Here is a 23,653-nt window from a genome sequence, read left to right on the forward strand (position 1 = left end):
TTCTGGACTCATATAATGTACCAAGATTGAATCATGAAAAAAAAATTGGAACATGATAATAACTGAAAAACAAAATAAAATTTGTAATAACAATCTATCATCAAAGAAAAGCCGAAGACTATTTTTTTGGCTTCACTGTTGAATCCTACCAAACATTTAAAAATACACCAAGGAAAATTATTTTCAAAATCTTCCAAAAAATTGAAATGGAAGAAATCCTTCCAAACTCATGCTATGAGGCCATCATTCCCCTAATATCAAAGACACAGAAAAAAAAGAAAACTGCAGGCCAATGTCTCTGAAGAACATAGATGCAAAATATCTTAACAAAATACAAGCAGGTGGGGCACATTGGCTCACACCTGTAATCCCAGCACTTTGGGAGGCCGAGGCGGGCAGATCACCTGAAGTGGGGAGTTTGAGAGCAGCCTTACCAACATGGAGAAACCCCATCTCTACTAAAAATACAAAATTAGCCTGGCATGGTGGCACATGCCTGTAATCCCAGCTACTCAGGAGGCTGAGCCAGGAGGATGGCTTCAACCTGAGAGGCAGAGGTTGCAGTGAGCCAAGATCGCACCATTGCACTCAACCCTGGGCAATAAGAATGAAATTCCATCTAAAAAAATATATATGGGAGTGGAGCCAAGATGGCCGAATAGGAACAGATCCAGTCTACAGCTCCCAGCATGAGCGACACAGAAGACGGGTGATTTCTGCATTTCCAACTGAGCCACCAGGTGCATCTCACTGGGGAGTGTGGGAAAGTGGGTGCAAAACAGTGGGTGCAGCGCACCGAGCGAGAGTCAAAGCAGGGCAAGGCATCGCCTCACCTGGGAAGCACAAGGGGTCAGGGAATTCCCTTTCCTAGTCAAAGAAAGGGGTGACAGATGACACCTGGAAAATCGGGTCACCCCCACCCTAATACTGCGCTTCTCCAACAGTCTTAGCAAACGGCACACAAGGAGATTATATCCTGCACCTGGCTCGGAGGGTCCTATGCCCACGGAGCCTTGCTCATTTCTAGCACAGCAGTCTGAGATCAAACTGCAAGGCGGCGGCGAGGCTGGGGGAGGGGCGCCAGCCATTGCCAAGGCTTGAGTAGCTAAACAAAGCAGCAGGGAAGCTCAAACTGGGTGGAGCCCACCACAGCTCAAGGAGGCCTGCCTGCCTGCATCTGTAGACTCCACCTCTGGGGGCAGGGCATAGCCAAACAAAAGGCAGCAGAATCCTCTGCAGATTTAACGTCCCTGTCAGAGAGCTTTGAATAGAGTAGTGGTTCTCCCAGCACGCAGCTGGAGATCTGAGAACGGACAGACTGCCTCCTCAAGTGGGTCCCTGACCCCTGAGTAGCCTAACTGGGAGGCACCGCCCAATAGGGGCAGACTGACACATCACAAGGCTGGGTACTCCTCTGAGACACAACTTTCAGAGAAACTATCAGGCATCAACATTTGCTGTTCACCAATATCCACTGTTCTGCAGCCACCGCTGCTGCTACCCAGGCAAACAGGGTCTGGAGTGGACCTCCAGCAAACTCCAAAAGACCTGCAGCTGAGGGTCCTGACTGTTAGAAGGAAAACTAACAAACAGAAAGGACATCCACACCAAAACCCCATCTGTGCATCACCATCATCAAAGACCAAACATAGATAAAACCACAAAGATGGGGAAAAAACAGAGCAGAAAAACTGAAAACTCTAAAAATCAGAGCAACTCTCCTCCAAAGGAATGCAGCTCCTCACCAGCAATGGAACAAACCTGGACAGAGAATGACTCTGACAAGTTGAGAGACAAAGGCTTCACATGATCAAACTACTCCGAGCTAAAGGAGGAAGTTCAAACCCATGGCAAAGAAGTTAAAACCCTTGAAAAAAAATTAGACGAATGGCTAACTAGAATAACCAATGCAGAGAAGTCCTTAAAGGACCTGATGGAACTGAAAACAAAAGCATGAGAACTATGTGACACATGCACAAGCCTCAATAGCCAATTTGATCAACTGGAAGAAAGGGTATCAGTGATAGAAGACGAAATGAATGAAATGAAGCAAGAAGAGAAGTTTGGAGAAAAAAAGAATACAAAGAAACGAACAAAGCCTCCAAGAAATATGGGACTATGTGAAAGACCAAATCTACGTCTCATTGGTGTACCTGAAAGTGACGGGGAGAATGGAACCAAGTTGGAAAACACTCTGCAGGATATTATCCAGGAGAACTTCCCCAATATAGCAAGGAAGGCCAACATTCACATTCAGGAAATACAGAGAATGCCACAAAGATACTCCTCGAGAAGAGCAACTCCAAGACACAAAATTGTCAGATTCACCAAAGTTGAAAGGAAGGAAAAAATGTTAAGGGCAGCCAGAGAGAAAGCACGGGTTACCCACAAAGGGAAGCCCATCAGACTAACAGCTGATCTCTGGGCAGAAACTCTACAAGCCAGAAGAGAGTGGGGCCAATATTCAACATTCTTAAAGAAAAGAATTTTCAACCCAGAATCTCATGTCCAGAAAAACTAAGCTTCATAAGTGAAGGAGAAATAAAATCCTTTACAGACAAGCAAATGCTGAGAGATTTTGTCACCACCAGGCCTGCCATAAAAGAGCTCCTGAAGGAAGCACTAAACATGGAAAGGAACAACTGGTACCAGCCACTGCAAAAACATGCCAAATTGTAAAGACCACGGAGGCTGGGAAGAAACTGCATCACCTAACGAGCAAAATAACCAGCTAATATCATAATGACAGGATCAAATTCACACATAACAATATTAACCTTAAATGTAACTGGGCTAAATGCTCCAATTAAAAGGCACAGACTGGCAAATTGGATAAAGAGTCAAGACCCATCAGTGTGCTGTATTCAGGAAACCCATCTCACGTGCAGAGACACACATAGGTTCAAAATAAAGGGATGGAGGAAGACCTACCAAGCAAATGGAAAACAAAAAAAGGCAGGGGTTGCAATCCTAGTCTCTGATGAAACAGACTTCAAACCAACAAAGATCAAAAGAGACAAACAATGCATTTACATACTGGTAAAGTGATCAATTCAACAAGAGCTAACTATCCTAAATATATATGCACCCAATACAGGAGCACCCAGATTCATAAAGCAAGTCCTTAGTGACCTACAAAGTGACTTAGACTCCCACACAATAATAATGGGAGACTTTAACACCCCACTGTCAACATTAGACAGATCAAGGAGACAGAAAGTTAACAGGGATACCCAGGAATTGAACTCAGCTCTGCACCAAGCGGACCTAATAGACATCTACAGAACTCTCCACCCCAAATCAACAGAATATACATTATTTTCAGCACCACACCACACCTATTCCAAAATTGACCACATACTTGGAAGTAAAGCACTCCTCAGCAAATGTAAAAGAACAGAAATTATAACAAACTGTCTCTCAGACCACAGTGCAATCAAACTAGAACTCAGGATTAAGAAATTCACTCAAAACTGATCAACTACATGGAAACTGAACAACCTGCTCCTGAATGACTACTGCGTAAATAATGAAATGAAGGCAGAAATAAAGATGTTCTTTGAAACCAACAAGAACAAAGACACAATATACCAGAATCTCTGGGACACATTCAAAGCAGTGTGTAGAGGGAAATTTATAGCACTAAATGCCCACAAGAGAAAGCGGGAAAGATCTACAATTGACAGCCTAACGTCACAATTAAAAGAACTAGAAAAGCAAGAGCAAACACATTCAAAAGCTAGCAGAAGGCAAGAAATAACTAAGATCAGAGAAGAACTGAAGGAAATAGAGACACAAAAACACTTCAAAAAATTAATGAATCCAGGAGCTGGTTTTTTGAAAAGATCAACAAAATTGATAGACCGCTAGCAAGACTAATAAAGAATAAAAGAGAGAAAAATCAAATAGACACAATAAAAAATGATAAAGGGGGTATCACCACCTATCCCACAGTAATACTAACTATCATCAGAGAATACTATAAACGCCTCTACGCAAATAAACTAGAAAATCTAGAAGAAATGGATAAATTCCTCGACACATACATCCTCCCAAGACTACACCAGGAAGAAGTTGAATCTTTGAATAGACCAATAACAGGCTCTGAAATTGAGGCAATAATCAATAGCTTACCAACCAAAAATAGTCCAGGACCAGATGGATTCATAGCTGAATTCTACCAGAGGTACAAAGAGATGCTGGTACCATTCCTTCTGAAACTATTCCAATCAATAGAAAAAGAGGGAATCCTCCCTAACTCATTTGATGAGGCCAGCATCATCCTGATACCAAAGCCTGGCAGAGACACAACAAAAAAAGAGAATTTTAGACCAATATCCTTGATGAACATCAATGCAAAAATACTCAATAAAATACCGGCAAACCGAATCCAGCAGCACATCAAAAAGCTTATCCACCATGATCAAGTGGGCTTCATCTCTGGGATGCAAGGCTGGTTCAACATACGCAAATCAATAAATGTAATCCAGCATATAAACAGAACCAGAGACAAAAACCACATGATTATCTCAATAGATGCAGAAAAGGCCTTTGACAAAATTTAACAACCCTTCACGCTAAAAACTCTCAATAAATTAGTTATTGATGGGTTGTATCTCAAAATAATAAGAGCTATCTATGACAAACCCACAGCCAATATCATACTGAATGGGCAAAAACTGGAAGCATTCCCTTTGAAAACCAGCACAAGACAGGGATGCCCTCTCTCACCACTCCTAATCAATATAGTGTTGGAAGTTCTGGCCAGGGCAATCAGGCAAGAGAAGGAAATAAAGGGTATTGAATTAGGAAAAGAGGAAGTCAAATTGTCCCTGTTTGCAGATGACATGATTGTGTATCTACAAAACCCCATCACCTCAGCCCAAAATCTCCTCAACCTGATAAGCAACTTCAGCAAAGTCTCAGGATACAAAATCAATGCACAAAAATCACAAGCATTCTTATACACCAACAACAGACAAACAGAGAGACAAATCATGAGTGAACTCCCATTCACAATTGCTTCAAAGGAATAAAATACCTAGGAATCCAACTTACAAGGGATGTGAAGGAGCTCTTCAAGGAGAACTACAAACCACTGCTCAATGAAATAAAAGAGGATACAAAGAAATGCAAGAACATTCCATGCTCATGGGTAGGAAGAATCAATATCGTGAAAAATGCCCATACTGCCCAAGGTAATTTATAGATTCAATACCATCCCCATCAAGCTACCAATGACTTTCTTCACAGAATTGGAAAAAACTACTTTAAACTTCATATGGAACCAAAAAAGAGCCCGCATCACCAAGTCAATCCTAAGCCAAAAGAACAAAGCTGGAGGCATCACGCTACCTGACTTCAAACTATACTACAAGGCTACAGTAACCAAAACAGCATGGTACTGGTACCAAAACAGAGATATAGACCAATGGAGGAGAACGGGGCCCTCAGAAGTAATGCCGCATATCTATAACTATCTGATCTTTGACAAACCTGACAAAAACAAGAAATGGGGAAAGGATTCCCTATTTAATAAATGGTGCTAGGAAAACTGGCTAGCCATATGTAAAAAGCTGAAACTGGATCCCTTCCTTACACCTTATACAAAAATTAATTCAAGATGGATTAAAGACTTACATGTTAGACCAAAAACCATAAAAACCCTAGAAGAAAACCTAGGCGATATCACTCAGGACATAGGCATGGGCAAGGACTTCATGTCTCATACACCAAAAGCAATGGCAACAAAAGCCAAAATTGACAAATGGGATCTAATTAAACTAAAGAGCTTCTGCACAGCAAAAGAAACTACCACCAGAGTGAACCGGCAACCTACAGAAAGGGAGAAAATTTTTGCAACCTGCTCATCTGACAAAGGGCTAATATCCAGAATCTACAACGAACTCAAACAAATTTACAAGAAAAAAACAAACAACCCCATCAAAAAGTGGGCGAAGGACATGAACAGACACTTCTCAAAAGAAGACATTTATGCAGCCAAAAAACACATGAAAAAATGCTCATTATCACTGCCCATCAGAGAAATGCAAATCAAAACCACAATGAGATACCATCTCACACCAGTTAGAATGGCAATCATTAAAAAGTCAGGAAACAACAGGTGCTGGAGAGGATGTGGAGAAATAGGAACACTTTTACACTGTTGGTGGGACTGTAAACTAGTTCAACCATTGTGGAAGTCAGGGTGGCAATTCCTCAGGGATCTAGAGCTAGAAATACCATTTGACCCAGCCATCCCATTACTGGGTATATACCCAAAGGATTATAAAGCATGCTGCTATAAAGACACATGCACACGTATGTTTACTGCAGCACTATTCACAATAGCAAAGACTTGGAACCAACCTAAATGTCCAAAAACGATAGACTGGATTAAGAAAATGTGGCACATATACACCATGGAATATTATGCAGCCATAAAATTGATGAGTTCATGTCCTTTGTAGGGACATGGATGAAGCTGCAAACCATCATTCTCAGCAAACTATCGCAAGGACAAAAAACCAAACACCGTATGTTCTCACTCATAGGTGGGAATTGAACAATGAGAACACATGGACACAGGAAGGGGAACATCACACACCGGGGACTGTTTGGGGGTGGGGGGAGGGGGGAGGGATAGCATTAGGAGATATACCTAATGCTAAATGACGAGTTAATGGGTGTAGCACACCAACATGGCACATGTATACGTATGTAACAAACCTGCACGTTGTGCACATGTACCCTAAAACTTAAAGTATAATAATAATAAAATTAAAAAAAAAAGAAAGAGATAGTTTTAGCAGGACAATGTACCTAGGATTTCTCAGTCACCTTCTCCATACTGCAAACCTAAAGGGAAACTGATTACATTCCCATTTTACCCAAACCTATAATTTTGAATTGTCCCAAAGTAGGTACCATTAAGTTAGTAGAGGGGATTGGTGAAGCCCAGAAGCCAGTATACAGAAGATCATACTTTCGAGGCCTGAAAGCTATGTTTTGACAAAATATTTGATTATGTCTATTTACACATGGAATTTATCTGAGGAAAGTAGACCAGAAGCCAAATGCTTGAGGGAATTGTATGACAAAAAAATACTCATAAATCTGGCCTTTCTGATACATAGACTAGTTTGACCCATAATAGAACTCCTGTGACCCCAATTCTGTACCAGCATGAGGTGGGCTACAAAAGCTCCTCAAGAAGGTCATATTCCCCAGTGCCACTTCAGATATTGCCAAAGAGGATCACAAACAAGAAATGGCTTTCCAGAAGGCAAGCCAAATGTAGAGATGACAGCAAAGGTGAGATTGCCTCCCAGAAAGCAGAATTAGTACTTGCCAAATGAGCTGAGAACCCAAACACTGACAGGATGTATGTTTTCACCATTCCTGCCCAGCAGGATTTGACAACTGGGTATCGCTGGGCCCAAGTCAGCTGGGTAATGCTCATTTTTCTCTTTCCAGTCTTGGAGTTTTCCATGCAATTTTATGGTTCCCACTTCAGACCTATAGAGTGGGTTGTTTGGACAGTAGAGATAACTTATGTTTTAGTTTCTAGTTTGCCATATGGCAGGGACCCCATCCCTGTTAGTTGAAGAGAACTGAGCAATACCCTCCATCTTGAACTTTGAGTTAGATGTAGCAATTCTGTGAGACTTAGAGGTTATGCTTCTTGGAGAATATTCTATAAATGGGAAAACTGTTCCATGTGTGTTCATGGATAGTTGATGAACAGACTGCGATGGAAATGCTAGTTGTCTCTCAGTATTCATGCCCACATCTCTCTCACGCATATGGAATCTCCACTTCTTAGTTGAGCATACAGGAACTCAGAATAAAGATCACAGTTCCCAGACTCTTTTTGAAGCCACATAACCTAAGTCTGCACCAGTGGAATTTGAGCAGAGGTAATGTGTAAAAATTTCTAGTTATTCACCTAGGCGAGGGGAATGTTCTTCCCCTCACCACTCTCCCGTCCCACTGGGTGGAATATGGACATGATGGCAAGTTGTTTCAGAAATGCCCTAAAGATGGTGGAGCAACGTTACAGAAAGAACCTGGGTCCCTGAAAGGGTGAAGATACTAAACCAGTGTGATGGTTGATTTTAGGTGTCAAATTGACTGGATTCAGAGATACCTAGATATCTGGTAAAGTATTCATTTCTTGATGTGCCTATGAGGGTGCTTCTGGAGGATATCGGTGTGTGAGTAGGTGGATTGAGTGGGAAAGATCCACCCTCAATGTGGTAGACACCATTTAATTGGCTGAGGGCCTAGATTCAATGAAAAGCTGAGAAAGGGAAAATTTCTCTCTCTCTCTTTCCCTGTGTGTGTGTGTGTGTGTGCATGTGTGTGTGTGTCTCTATCTACCTCTCCCCCTCTTGGAACTGGAACACCCTTATTCTCCTGCCCTTGGACATCAGAACTTCAGGTTCTCAGGCCTTCAGCCTCAAACTGAGAGTTAGGCCATTGGCTTCCCTGGTTCTAAAGATTTCAAACTTGGACTGAGCCACACTACCAACTTCTCTTGTTCTTCAGCTTACATCATGGGACTTCTCAGCCTCCATAATCATATGAGCTAATTCCCCTAGTAAGTCCCCTCTCACATATCTGTATCTATATTCATCTTTATTTCTCTATTTCCTATTGGTTCTGTTTTTCTGGAGAACCCTGACTCTAATACAAACAGCTTTTCACTGCATATGCTCAGACTGTCAATTGAAGAAACAAATTTACTATTTTGTGTCTTTGTTGAAGCAGCCAAACCTATATCTAACCAATGCACCACAATAAGGAGTTTATCCATCTTAAAGGCAGCGTGATGTTTTAGGCAGGACTTGGACTAGATAATTTATTGGAATATTTTAGTTCTAATATTAGATATAGTTACAATGTTAGTATCACCAAATCAAAATCATTAAATCTCAGATTTCTGGAATGTGAATAAGTGAACCCATCATCCAAGGCTGACACTATTTTACTCCCTCTGGTGACTGGAAACATGGATAGGAATTGTGATGAAGAACATCAACCCCCAGTAACCAAGTTAAACCTCACGTAGTTAAAAATAAAGTTAAAATCTTAACAAAATGATAAATCTTCAATATTTTATTAAACAAATATTGTGACCTCTTTTAAATATATATTATAAACATCCCCTTTCAAATTTTAGTTTTGCTAATTTGAGACTCCAAGGTGGACCCTCCCCCACTCCCCTCCGCTGAGGATCATGAGATCTGGCTCCGTACCTGATTTTACAAGACTTTCACCTATATTACCTTGAGAGGCAATCCCTGGAGGGCCTTAGATGTGCCTATTTTAAAAAAAAAAAAAAAAAAAAAGTCCTGTCATCTCAGTGGGTTAAAGAGGCAGAGTGTGGTTACCTCACCTGGCTGATAAGCAACGCCCTTCTCCCTTTCTGCAGTGCAGGATTTTGTAAGCAACAAAATCTTATTTAAACTCTGTGTCCATCAACTTTTCACCACACTTGGCACAGTAATCTGTGACCTATTTCTCCTGACATCATATCAGAAAGGAAGGCACACCCGTTGCTTCAACTTAGCTCACAGCCCATGGATTTTCATCTCCCAGAAGCAAAGGAGATTGCCTTTTAGGCTTAAGAGCCAGGACTTAGTTTGTGCTGGCACCAAGGAAATGCCTTTTTCCCCAGAGCCGGCAACTAAACTATAAGAGGTAAGCAGTTCTCAGAGGAGACAGAAGGCAACAGCTCTACCATCCTCCCAACATCTGAAGCCCCCCACAGAAACTCTTCTTGGAATTGGTAAGTATCTGTGCTCATGGGCTTCATCTCCAATGATCTGACTGTTGCTTGTACTCATAAGGAAATTGTTTGCCTTATGGATTCATTCTCAGCACTACAACCTCAGTGATTATCTCTCTCAGCTGTTCAATTACTCCCTGTCTTTTCCTCAATTTACCTAGGTAGTTCCCTGTCTGACCCAAATGCTAGGCCGATTTCAACCCTTCTCCTTGGTCCGGAGTTTCAGACTGGGATTCGGAGCCTGCTGCTATCCAAACCGAAAATGTTCTGCTCAGACCATCAGACCTCATGACTCCAGGTGCCTAGTCCAAGCAGTTTCTCAGAACTTTAATTTTGCAAAGGATGTGTTGGATCAGTGGTCCCAGCTGGAAAAGGTAAAACTTGTTGTTTTCTAACTTGGAAACTTTGGCCAAGTCCAGTTGGTAAAGTGTCCAAAGATTATGAGATTCAAATCCCATCTATGGCTGGCATTATAAAGTGCAAATTCAGAGAAAAGAAATTATAGCAAAATGACTAAGAACATAGGCTTGACAGCCAGATGGTTCTACATTGAAATCCTGGCTCTGCTGCTAAACAACCATGCAAACTTGGACAAGTTATTTGCCTTTTAGGACCTTAGTTTTGTTATCAGTAAAATGGAGATATTAATGGTGTGTTTTTCACAGTGTTGTTGAGAAGATTAAATGAGACAATCAATAAAAAGTGTTTAGCACAGGACTCAGCACCCTGAAAGCACTCAATAAAAGTTAGCTTTTATTATCACTAGTAATATTATTGTCAAAGAGATATGATTCTAATTAACCAACATTTTTCAGCATCTTCTAGCACATACAAAATTTTAGAAGCCAAACACTAAAGGAACTTACTGTGTAGTGTTTTTCTTTAAAGCAAATGATAGCCACAAAGTGCTGAAAAAGAAGTGCCAAGGAAAATACATATAAGTATGCCTCTGGATAATGGAATTTAGAAAGATTTGATAAAGGAGGAGGTATTTACTGCATCCTGAAGAATGAGAAGAATTTCAACAAAAAGACAAGGGAAAGACTGTCTAGACAGGAACAACCACATGAGTAGAGACATGATGGAAAGAAGGAAGAGTATTCAGGAACAGTTTGGCTAGGTATAGGGTCAGAGGGAAGAGTATTGATTTATGAGGAGAAAACAGGCAGGAAGCAGTCTAATTTTGAAAGGCGCTGCTGCATGGAGTGGCCTTGCTTACTCTCTGGCTAGGTGACTCTGGAGCAAGTCATTTTAACTCTCTGAGCCTCACTTCCTCCCTCTGTCAAGTGGGACTGGTGGTGCCCACAGGAGAATCCAGTGAGTGTGGAGGGTGAGCAGCCAGAGTTATTTGCATGTGTAATATCTGATTGCCCCTCTATTCTCCCCTCCCCAGGCCCCTTCCTGGCCCTCCCCACCTTCATCACCCGCTTTGGGAGGAGTAAGGAAAGTGGACAAAATAGTAATTCATTGTCTTTGTGCAAAATATACTTATTGCCTTTGGTGCATCAACCAGGGTTAGATAAGAGGGAAGACTTCTGTTTAGGAGACTTAATTTTTACCCATTTGGGCCAAAGAACAAAAATTCTGTAGAGCAAGGATTGTAAAAGCTCCTTGAAAAGGTTTGAGGCATGTATCCTGAAGGACTTTGGGGTGCTTTCACCTTTGCTGAGCTGTGCCCCTTCTTGGGGTGCCCTCCCCACCCATTCTGCCTTCCCAGCCCGGCCTGTGCTGCTTTCTCTCTCCTCTGCTTTTCTTAGCTTGTGTTCTACAACCAGGCACTATGTGTGAGTCCTGGGTCCCAGTAAGATTCTAGGGCTAGCGTTGTGCCTTTTATCTCTTTGTGCCCGCATGGCATCTGGCACCATGTGGAGCCTTGTTCCTTTGCTCAGCTCTTGATTAAGCATATGGATTACAGACAAAGGCCCAGCTGGGCCCTACCCAGCAGAAGCTTCCAGGCTGGGAGGCATGACAGATGAGCAGTAATTGGGGGCCAAGGAATTCAGAGGGCTGCAGGTGTGAGCAAAGGCTTGGGCTCCAAAAGCCACACAGTCAGCACAACTAAACATTGGTTGTCTGAAGTGACTTGGGGCATCAATCACAGGTGCCCAAAAAGTCAGTCAGCAGGAACTTTACAAATCATCTGCTCCAACCCTTTATCATTTAAGAGCACTTCATTATAGAATTGTTAGAAAATACTGGTAAACATGAAAAAATTTTAATATGGAATATCACCCAAAGATAACCACTGGTAATTTTCTTTTTTTTTTTTTTTTTTAATTTATGAAGTATTTATTGATGATTCTTGGGTGTTTCTCGGAGAGGGGGATATGGGAGGGTCATAGGATAATAGTGGAGAGAAGGTCAGGAGATAAACACATGAACAAAGGTCTCTGGTTTTCCTAGGCAGAGGACCCTTCGGCCTTCTGCAGTGTTTGTGCCCCTGGGTACTGGAGATTAGGGAGTGGTGATGACTCTTAAAGAGCATGCTGCCTTCAAGCATCTGTTTAACAAAGTACATCTTGCACCGCCCTTAATCCATTTAACCCTGAGTTGACACAGCATATGTTTCAGAGAGCATGGGGCTGGGGGAAAGGCCATAGATCAACAGCATCCCAAGGCAGAAGAATTTCTCCTAGTCAGAACAAAATGGAGTCTCCTATGCCCACCCCTTTCTACACAGACACAGCAACAATCTGATCTCTCCTTCCTTTCCCCACACTTCCCCCCCCTTCCTTTCAACAAAACCGCCATCGTCCTCATGGCCCGCTCCCGATGGTCGCTGTCTCTTCGGAGCTGTTGGGTACACCTCCCAGACAGGGCGGCCGGGCAGAGGCGCTCCTCGCTTCCCAGACGGGGCCGCCCGGGCAGAGGCACTCCTCGCTTCCCAGACGGGGCCGCCCGGGCAGAGGCGCTCCTCGCTTCCCAGACGGGGCCGCCCGGGCAGAGGTGCTCCTCACTTCCTCCCAGACCGGGTGGCAGCCGGGCAGAGGCGCTCCTCACCTCCCAGACGGGGCGGCCGGGCAGAGGTGCTCCTCACTTCCTCCCAGGCGGGGTGGCAGCCGGGCAGAGGCATTCCTCACCTCCCAGACGGGGCGGCCGGGCAGAGGTGCTCCTCACTTCCCAGACGGGGCCGCCCGGGCAGAGGCGCTCCTCACTTCCCAGACGGGGCCGCCCGGGCAGAGGCGCTCCTCTCCTCCCAGACGGGGCGGCCGGGCAGAGGCGCTCCTCGCTTCCCAGACGGGGCCGCCCGGGCAGAGGCACTCCTCGCTTCCCAGACGGGGCCGCCCGGGCAGAGGCGCTCCTCGGTTCCCAGACGGGGCCGCCCGGGCAGAGGCGCTCCTCACTTCCTCCCAGACCGGGTGGCAGCCGGGCAGAGGTGCTCCTCACTTCCCAGAGGGGGCGGCCGGGCAGAGGCGCTCCTCACTTCCTCCCAGACGGGGTGGCGGCCGGGCAGAGGCGCTCCTCACCTCCCAGACGGGGCGGCCGGGCAGAGGCGCTCCTCACTTCCCAGACTGGGCGGCCGGGCAGAGGCGCTCCTCACCTCCTAGACGGGGTGGCCAGGCAGAGGCGCTCCTCACTTCCCAGACGGTGTGGCGGCTGGGCAGAGGTGCTCCTCCCTTCCCAGATGGGGCAGCCAGGCAGAGGCGCTCCTCACTTCCTCCCAGACGGGGTGGCGGCCAGGCAGAGGCGCTCCTCACTTCCCAGAGGGGGCGGCCGGGCAGAGGTGCTCCTCACTTCCTCCCAGACGGGCTGGCGGCTGGGCAGAGGCACTCCTCACCTCCCAGACAGGGCGGCCGGGCAGAGGTGCTCCTCACTTCCCCCCAGACGGGGTGACGGCCGGGCAGAGGCACTCCTCACCTCCCAGACGGGGCGGCCGGACAGAGGCGCTCCTCACTTCCCATACGGGGTGGCAGCCGGGCAGAGGCGCTCCTCACTTCCCAGATGGGGCAGCCGGGCAGAGGCGCTCCTCACCTCCCAGACGGGGCGGCCAGGCAGAGGCGCTCCTCACTTCCCAGACGGGTGGCCGGGCAGATGCGCTCCTCATCTCCCAGACGGGGCAGCCGGGCAGAGGTGCTCCTCACTTCCTCCCAGACGGGGTGGCGGCCGGGCAGAGGCGCTCCTCACTTCCCAGACGGGGCGGCCGGGCAGAGGTGCTCCTCACTTCCTCCCAGACGGGGTGGCGGCCGGGCAGAGGCGCTCCTCACCTCCCAGACGGGGTGGCCGGGCAGAGGCGCTCCTCCCTTCCCAGACGGAGTGGCCAGGCAGAGGCGCTCCTCACCTCCCAGAGTGGGCGGCCAGGCAGAGGCGCTCCTCACTTCCCAGAGTGGGCGGCCGGGCAGAGGCGCTCCTCACTTCCCATAGGGGGTGGCAGCCAGGCAGAGGCGCTCCTCACTTCCCAGATGGGGCAGCTGGGCAGAGGTGCTCCTCACTTCCTCCCAGACGGGGTGGCGGCCAAGGCAGAGGCGCTCCTCACCTCCCAGACGGGGCGGCCGGGCAGAGGCGCTCCTCACCTCCCAGACGGGGCGGCTGGGCAGAGGCGCTCCTCACCTCCCAGAAGGGGCGGCTGGGCAGAGGCGCTCCTCACTTCCCATATGGGGTGGCAGCCGGGCAGAGGCGCTCCTCACTTCCCAGACGGGGTGGCGGCCAGGCAGAGGCGCTCCTCACCTCCCAGATGGGGCAACCGGGCAGAGGCGCTCCTCACTTCCTCCCAGACGGGGTGGCGGCCAGGCAGAGGCGCTCCTCACCTCCCAGACGGGGCGGCCGGGCAGAAGTGCTCCTCATCTCCCAGACGGGGCAGCCGGGCAGAGGTGCTCCTCACTTCCTCCCAGACGGGGTGGCGGCCGGGCAGAGGCACTCCTCACCTCCCAGACGGGGCAGCCGGGCAGAGGCGCTCCTCACTTCCTCCCAGACAGGGTGGCGGCCGGGCAGAGGCGCTCCTCACCTCCCAGAAGGGGTGGCCAGGCAGAGGCGCTCCTCACCTCCCAGACGGGGCGGCCGGGCAGAGGTGCTCCTCATCTCCCAGACGGGGCAGCCGGGCAGAGGCGCTCCTCCCTTCCTCCCAGACGGGGTGGCAGCCGGGCAGAGGCGCTCCTCACATCCCAGACGATGGGCGGCCAGGCAGAGGCGCTCCTCACTTCCCAGATAGGGCGGCCGGGCAGAGGGGTTCCTCACATCCCAGACGATGGGCGGCCAGGCAGAGATGCTCCTCACTTCCTAGACGGGGTGGCGGCGGGGCAGAGGCTGTAATCTTAGCACTTTAAGAGGCCAAGGCAGGAGGCTGGTAGGTGGAGGTTGCAGCGAGCCGAGATCACACCACTGCACTCCAGCCTGAGCACCATTGAGCATTGAGTTAGCGAGACTCCGTCTGCAATCCCAGCACTTCGGGAGGCCGAGGCAGGCAGATCACTCGAGGCCAGGAGCTGGAGACCAGCCCGGTCAACACGGCGAAACCCCGTCTCCACCAAAGATACAAAAACCATTCAGGCGTGGCGGCGCGCGCCTGCAATCCCAGGCACTCGGCAGGCCGAGGCAGGAGAGTCACAGGAGCCCGAGGCAGGGAGGTTGCAGCGAGCCGGATCATGGCAGTACAGTCCAGGTTCGGTAACAGCGGGAGACCGAAAAAAGAAGGAGAGGGAGACCGAAGAAAGGAGGGAGAGGGAGAGGGAGAGGGAGAGGGAGAGGGAGAGGGAGAGGGAGAGGGAGAGGGAGAGGGAGAGGGAGAGGGAGAGGGAGAGGGAGAGGGAGAGGGAGAGGGAGAGGGAGAGGGAGAGGGAGAGGGAGAGGGAGAGGGAGAGGGAGAGGGAGAGGGAGAGGGAGAGGGAGAGGGAGAGGGAGAGGGAGAGGGAGAGGGAGAGGGAGAGGGAGAGGGAGAGGGAGAGGGAGAGGGAGAGGGAGAGGGAAATTTTCATATATATTTCTTTTGTACTGATTTTTATAGATCATCCGGTTTCACAAAAATGGCGAGTCATTCTATATATAACTATTTGTAACCTGGAATCACACTTGTTACTTGACTTGTTACTTGCTCTTTTTCTCTGCCAAACACTATGCTGTGAAAGCACTATGCTGTGGAAATAACATGATGTAGAAACAATGCACTGTAGAAATAATATAATGTGGAAACAATATGATATGGAAACTACCTTTCAACACCAACAAATATTCTACTTAATACTTTAATATCTTTATGTTTATAAAGTATTTCATTGAGTGTTGAACCAAAATGTATTTAATATATCCTTTATTGTTACTCCTTTAAGTAGTTTACAAATTTTTTTTTGCTACTGTAAGCAAGGCTGAAATGAATATCTTTGTGCATCTATATTCTTTTCTTCATTTACATTACCAGAAGTGAAATTACTCCATCAAATGCACTACACGAGCATTTGGAAAACACATTTCTGGATTGCCTTCTACAAAAAAAGTGCCAACTCCCACATTCAATGGCATTGTGTGGTAGGGCGTGTTTCTTCATACGTACATAAACTCTTGGTATTTTCATTCTTTTTCATTTGTACTAGTCTGTTCATCAGTAAATTCTATCATGAAGGGGTGGCCTGCCTATCCACACCTGTGGGTATTTCTAATCGGGTGGGACAAGAGACTGAGAAAAGAAATAAGACACAGAGACAAAGTATAGAGAAACAACAGTGGGCACAGGGGACCGGTGCTCAGTATACCAAGGACCTGCACTGGCACCGGTCTATGAGTTCCCTCAGTTTTTATTGATTATTATCTTCATTATTTCTGCAAAAAGGAATGTAGTAGGAGGGCAGGGTGATAATAAAGAGAAGGTCAGCAACAAACATGTGAGCAATAGAATCTATGTCATAATTAAGTCAAGGGAAGGTACTATGACTGGACGTGCACGTAAGCCAGATTTATGCTTCTCTCCACCCAAACATCTCAGTGGAGTAAAGAATAACAAGGCAGCATTGCTGCAAACATGTCTCACCTCCCACCACAGGGCGGTTTTTCTCTCATCTCAGAATTGAACAAATGTACAAACAGGTTTTATACCGAGACATTCAGTTCCCAGGGGCAGGCGGGAGACAGTGGCCTTCCTCTATCTCAACTGCAAGAGGCTTTCCTCTTTTACTAATCCACCTCAGCACAGACCCTTTACGGGTGTCGGGCTGGGGGACGGTCAGGTCTTTCTCATCCCACGAGGCCATATTTCAGACTATCACATGGGGAGAAACCTTGGACAATACCCAGCTTTCAAGGACAGAGGTCCCTGCGGCTTTCCACAGTGCATTGTGCCCCTGGTTTATTGAGACTAGAGAATGGCGATGACTTTTACCAAGTATACTGCTTGTAAACATTTTGTTAACAAGGCACGTCCTGCACAGCCCTAGATCCCTTAAACCTCGATTTCATACAACACGTTATTGTGAGCTCCAGGTTGGGTCAAAGTGGCTGGGGCAAAGTGGCTGGGGCAAAGCTACAAATTAACAACATCTCAGCAAAGCAACTGTTTAAAGTACAGGTCTTTTCCAAAATGGAGTCTCTTATGTCTTCCCTCTCTACATAGACACAGTAACAGTCTGATCTCTTTCTTTTCCCTACATATCACCCTAAAAAAAAAAAAAAAAAAAACAGGAAGCCAAAGAATTTGGACCTGACGTGATGGGCTGTGGCAAACTACTAAAGGTGCTTGAGTGATGTGAGCAGAGCTCTTACTGGGGTCGCACAAAGATATTATAGAACAAAAATGAAAATTACAACCAGACACAGTGGCTCATGCCTGTAATCCCAGCACTTTGGGAGGCCGAGGCAGGTGAATTGCCCGAGCTCAGGAGTTCAAGACCAGCCTGGGCAACACGGTGAAACCCCATCTCTACTAAAATACAAAAAATTAGCCTGGCGTGGCTGTGTGTGCCTGTAGTCCCAGGTACTTGGGAGGCTGAGGCAGGAGAATGGCTTGAACCCAGGAGGCAGAGGTTGCAGTGAGCCGAGATCATGCCACTGCACTCCAGCCTGGGCGACAGAGCAAGACTCTGTCTCAAACAAAAAAAAAAAAAAAAAAAAAATTACTTCCATAGCCACGTAAATAAAATTATATCTGATGGCCTAGGCCTGAACCACATCAAAATGTGGTTGACAAGAAAATAAAAATTAATGGCAGGGAAGAGATATAGTTGTGTTTGTTGTTACTGGTCATGGGAGGAGAAGGGGTTGGGGAAGGCCTATCTCAACCCTGACAATTCTCATTGTTATAAGAAGAAACTCCATGGAAGAACATTCCATGCTCATGGGTAGGAAGAATCAATATCGTGAAAATGGCCATACTGCCCAAGGTAATTTATAGATTCAATACCATCCCCATCAAGCTACCAATGACTTTCTTCACAGAATTGGAAAAAACTACTTTAAACTTCATATGGAACCAAAATAGAGCCCGCATCACCAAGTCAATCCTAAGCCAAAAGAACAAAGCTGGAGGCATCACGCTACCTGACTTCAAACTATACTACAAGGCTACAGTAACCAAAACAGCATGGTACTGGTACCAAAACAGAGATACAGACCAATGGAACAGAACAGAGCCCTCAGAAATAATGCCTCATATCTATAACTATCTGATCTTTGACAAACCTGACAAAAACAAGAAATGGGGAAAGGATTCCCTATTTAACAAATGGTGCTGGGAAAACTGGCTAGCCATATGTAGAAAGCTGAAACTGGATCCCTTCCTTACACCTTATACAAAAATTAATTCAAGATGGATTAAAGACTTACACATTAGACCTAAAACCATAAAAGTCCTAGAAGGAAACCTAGGCGATATCATTCAGGACATAGGCATGGGCAAGGACTTCATGTCTAATACACCAAAAGCAATGGCAACAAAAGCCAAAATTGACAAATGGGATCTAATTAAACTAAAGAGCTTCTGCACAGCAAAAGAAACCACCATCAGAGTGAACAAGCAACCTACAGAATGGGAGAAAATTTTTGCAACCTACTCATCTGACAAAGGGCTAATATCCAGAATCTACAATGAACTCCAACAAATTTACAAGAAAAAAAACAAACAACCCCATCAAAAAGTGGACAAAGGATATGAACAGACACTTCTCAAAAGAAGACATTTATGCAGCCAAAAAACACATGAAAAAATGCTCATCATCACTGCCCATCAGAGAAATGCAAATCAAAACCAGAATGAGATACCATCTCACACCAGTTAGAATGGCAATCATTAAAAAGTCAGGAAACAACAGGTGCTGGAGAGGATGTGGAGAAATAGGAACACTTTTACACTGTTGGGACTGTAAACTAGTTCAACGCTTGTGGAAGTCGGTGTGGCAGTTCCTCAGGGATCTAGAAATACCATTTGACCCAGCCATCCCATTACTGGGTATATACTCAAAGGATTATAAATCATGCTGCTATAAAGACACATGCACACGTATGTTTATTGCGGTACTATTCACAACAGCAAAGACTTGGAACCAAGCCAAATGTCCAACAATGATAGACTGGATTAAGAAAATGTGGCACATATACACCATGGAATACTATGCAGCCATAAAAAAGGATGAGTTCATGTCCTTTGCAGGGACATGGATGAAGCTGGAAACCATCATTCTCAGCAAACTATCACAAGGACAAAAAACCAAACACCACATGTTCTCACTCATAAGTGGGAATTGAACAATGAGAACACATGGACACAGGAAGGGGAACATCACACACCGGGGACTGTTGTGGGTTGGGGGGAGGTGATATACCTCATGCTAAATGACGAGTTAATGGGTGCATCACACCAACATGGCACATGTATACATATGTAACAAACCTGCACATTGTACACATGTACCCTAAAACAAAGTATAATAATAATAAAAATAATAATAATCATACTAAGAAACTCTAAACGGGTCAGAACAAAGTAGCAATTCTATGGGCTGCTCCAGGGTGGATGAGAAAAAGAGAAGAAAGGCAAGAGAAAGACAAAGGGAGGAAGAAAGTTGTAAAGGAAGAAAGAAATTAAGTTCAGAAGGTAGGAGAGAAGGAAAGGAAGAATGGGGAAAGAGGCGAGAGATGGGGGAAGGAGATGAGAGAGAGAGAGGACAGAAAGGAGGAAAAAAGGAATAAAGGAGGGAAAGAAGGAAAAAAGGGAGAAAAGACCCCTCCTTCCCTCCATCCTCAGGGAGAGAAGAGGACAAACCCATGTTGTTTGTCAAGGAGGAGAAGGCTCAGCTAGAATGGAAATGCTTTGAAAGTTCTAGGTAACTTCATCCATGCATTCACTAAAAGGTATTGGAAATTAAATTCTTTCCCCCTCAAAACTTGTCCCACTGAAAAATAAGTTGCATTGGAAGACAGGTATATTTGAAGGCAGGAATAGAATCCTATGGGCTAAGAGGAGGGCACTCTTCTCTACTTACAGGATCACGCCCTGAGAAATCTTTTCTTAAAAAAATTTAGACTCAGGAGGTGCATGTGCAGGTTTGTTGCATGTATAGATGGCAGAATGGTGAGGTTTGAGCTTCTAGTGTACTCATCACCCAAATAGTGACCATAGTACCAAATAGGTAATTTTGCAAACTTCACTCCCCTCCAGCCTCCCCATGTCTATTATTTCCATCTTTATGTCCGTATGTACCCACTGTTTAACTCCCACTTATAAGTGAAAACAGGCAGTATTTGGTTTTCTGTTTCTGAATTATTTCCCATAGGATAATGGCCTTCGGCTCCATCCATGTTGCTGCAAAAGACAGGATTTCATTCTTTTCCACGGCTGAGTAATATTCCATGTTGTATGTATACCACATTGTCTTTATCCAGTCAACCACTGATGGACACTTAGGTTGATTCCATCACTTTGCTATTGTGAATAGAGTGCTACCATAAACACATGAATGCAGGTGTCTTTTTTATATAATGATTTCTTTTCTTTTGGGTAGACACCCAGTAGTGGGATTTATGCCCAGAGAAATCTCTGCCATCCTGGGCAGGGCTGGTTTCACGTTACATGCTGAGTTCTCTCAGGAGGTTCTTCCCTAGGCTCATGCCTGACATTATGTTGAAACCCACCAGTACTGCCATGTCAGTAAACAGTTAAGTATTTCTGCGCCCGTTGAGAAACAGTAGCTCCCCCTAAGCCCAGGCATCCCAGCCTCTCAAGATCTAGCCACTTGAGGGTGCTATCTGGCAAGTGGCCTCCCATAGCCAATGTCCACACTGACTAATATTCAGTATTTTAAACATCACCCTGCCTAGGATGGACTCAGAGGGCCTTACCCCGCCCTCTGGAAGGTTGGTGCCAAAGGAGAAGAGGACAAATGGAGCTTTGAAAGGATGACTCAACTCTCCGAGAAGGCTGCCAGCATCCTCTCAGACACCTGTGCCCTTAGCCATGGAGACCGGCTGATGATAATCCTGCCCCCAACACCTGAAGCCTACTGGATCTGCCTGGCCTGTGTGCGCTTGGGTGAGGCATGGGAGAGGGACCACAGGGGTTGGAGGCTTATGTGACTCCCAGCCTCAACTATTCACAGAATGGAGATGTTAGAGGGATCTCCATCTGATGCCTGAATTCTTCCCACAGTGTGGGGGATCTTTAAACAAGCCTGGATTTGAACCCAGCTCCACCACTTACCACCTCTGTAAATTATGCTTCTCTGAATCTCGGTTTCCTTGTCTATTAAATATAGACAGTAATAGTCCATATTTATAGAACTGTTACAGTCCAGTCTTACAGAACTGTTGTGAAGAGTAAATAATCCACAGAGCGCTTAGCTCATAGGCTGTTTATCACCTCAAGGAACTGTAGACCTCTGTCCTAACACAGTCATCATCAAAACAACAGACAGAGCATGCACATCTTGCCCTCTCTGGCCCTCAGTTTCCCCAACTATAAAAAAGAGAATGTAGGGGTACCAGGCGCAGTGGCTCACACCTGTAATTCCAACACTTTGGGAGGCCAAGGCAGGCAGATTGTCTGAGCTTAGAAGTTTGAGACCAGCCTGGGCAACATGGTGAAACCCCGACTCTACTGAAAAAAAAAAAAACACAAAGCAGAAAAAAAAAATTAGCTGCATGTGGTGGCACACACCTGTAGTCCCAGCTACTCAGGAGGCTGAGGCACAAGAATTGCTTAAACCTGGAAGGCAGAGGTTGCAGTGAGCTGAGATTGTGCCACTGCACTCCAGCCTGGGCGACAGAGTAAGACTCTGTCTCAAAAAAAAAAAAAAAAAAAAAAAGGACAGAGAAGGTGGGAATATCTCTAAAGGGTCCTCTACCTCAATCTGTGACATGTTAGGAACTAGGCTGCACAGCAGGAGGTGCACAGAGGGCAAGTGAGTAAAGCTTCATCTGTATTTACAGCCACTCCCCATTGCTTGCATTACCACCTGAGCTCTGCCTCCTGTCAGATCAGAGGTGGCATTAGATCCTCATAGGAGCGCAAATCCTACTGTAAACTGTGCACGCGAGGAATCTGGGTTGCGCGCCACATATGAGAATTTAATGCCTGATCGTCTCTCACTGTCTCCCATCACTCCCAGATGGGACTCTGTAGTTGCAGAAAAGCAAGCTCAGGGCTCCCATTGACTCTACATTATGAGTTGTATAATTATTTCAATACATATTACAATGTAATAATAATAGAAATAAAGTGCACAATAAATGTAATGCACTCGAATCATCCCAAAACCATCCTCCTGCCCCAGTCTGTGGAAAAATTGTCTCCCACAAAACCCAGGTGCCAAGAAGGTTGGAGACCACTGCCCTACATCCAGTATTAGAGAGTCCTTGAAAGTCACCCTGAATGAGCTTGGGATCAGCCAGAATAGAGCTGCTCTTTGTGGACATCCCATCCATGCCCCTGAGGCTCACTCCTCCAACATAAACAGGAAATGCCTCAATCAAGAGCCCCTTCACATGTGAGAAGTGAAGGATACTGGAAAGGAGCCCACCCCCAATATCATTCCTCTTTATCTGCTATAGTACCTGACTTTCTATTCTTAGGATACAGGAATATATTTTTTGGTAGTTGGAAGGTGCCTATGAAAAACAAAGTACCCCTGAGATGGGCCAAACTCATTAGGAGTTGCCACAAGTGGCCTGGCCTACTGCCTTTGCCTGCTAACAGGGATGCTAGATTAAAAAAAAAAAAAAAAAAACTGAAAAGTGATTCAAAGAGCAGGTGTCTTTGAGAATGCCAGCTGTCAGTTATGGGGAGCATGCAGAAGAGAGGAAGGGAGTGAACCCTACCCTCAGGCCTATCCAGGCTCCCAGTGTTTCCCCAGTTCCCAATGGACTGAGTTATCCTGAGGGACAATTGATCCATGTCTGAGAAAGGACAGGGACCACTTCAGTCTGGGTCACCAGAAATTCTTCCTACCTGAGGCCAAGTTACACATAGTGATTTCCTTAGCCACATACCAGTCCAAAGCGGGGCTATCATTTTCACTCATGATAATTAAAATTGCTTATTGATGGTATAAGGCAAAATGAATGAAAACAAAATTGAAAGCTCAGAACAGACCAAAGTATATATAAGAATTTATCGGCCAGGCGCAGTGGCTACGCCTGTAATCCCAGCACTTTGGGAGGCCGAGGTGGGAGGATCACCTGAGGTCAGGAGTTCGGGACCAACCTGGCCAACATAGTGAAACCCCGTCTCTACTAAAAAAATACAAAAATTAGCCAGACGTGATGGTGGGCACCTGTAATCCCAGCTAATCCGGAGGCTGAGGCAGGAGAATCGCTTGAACCCGAGAGGTGGAGTTTGTAGTCAGCCAAGATCATGCCACTGCACTCCAGCCTGGGTGCCAGAATGAGACTCTGTCTATTTAAAAAAAAAAAAAAAAAGAATTTATCAGGTCTTTTCAAGCCATTAATGAC

General features: G+C 46.0%; 2 protein-coding genes across 6 annotated transcripts in view; one reads left to right on the forward strand and one right to left on the reverse strand.

The window, feature by feature from the left end:
• Positions 1-23,653, reverse strand: part of LOC129006203 (cytochrome P450 2C31-like) — an 87,793-nt gene that overhangs the window by 37,642 nt on the left and 26,498 nt on the right.
• Positions 9,670-23,653, forward strand: part of ACSM6 (acyl-CoA synthetase medium chain family member 6) — a 38,283-nt gene continuing 24,299 nt past the window's right edge. For 3 of the 5 annotated variants that reach the window (XM_054435646.1, XM_054435647.1, XM_054435648.1), the window contains exons 1-3: positions 9,670-9,793; positions 9,955-10,167; positions 21,026-21,236. In XM_054435646.1, coding sequence (XP_054291621.1) covers positions 9,976-10,167; positions 21,026-21,236 — 403 coding nt within the window. In that variant the 5' untranslated portion in view covers positions 9,670-9,793; positions 9,955-9,975. Of the gene's footprint in view, positions 9,794-9,954; positions 10,168-21,025; positions 21,237-23,653 lie in introns of those variants that run through there. The other 2 variants (XM_054435649.1, XM_054435650.1) reach the window with 2 other exon arrangements.

The sequence above is a fragment of the Pongo pygmaeus genome, chromosome 8, assembly GCF_028885625.2.
Source record: "Pongo pygmaeus isolate AG05252 chromosome 8, NHGRI_mPonPyg2-v2.0_pri, whole genome shotgun sequence".
Lineage (NCBI taxonomy): Eukaryota > Metazoa > Chordata > Mammalia > Primates > Hominidae > Pongo > Pongo pygmaeus.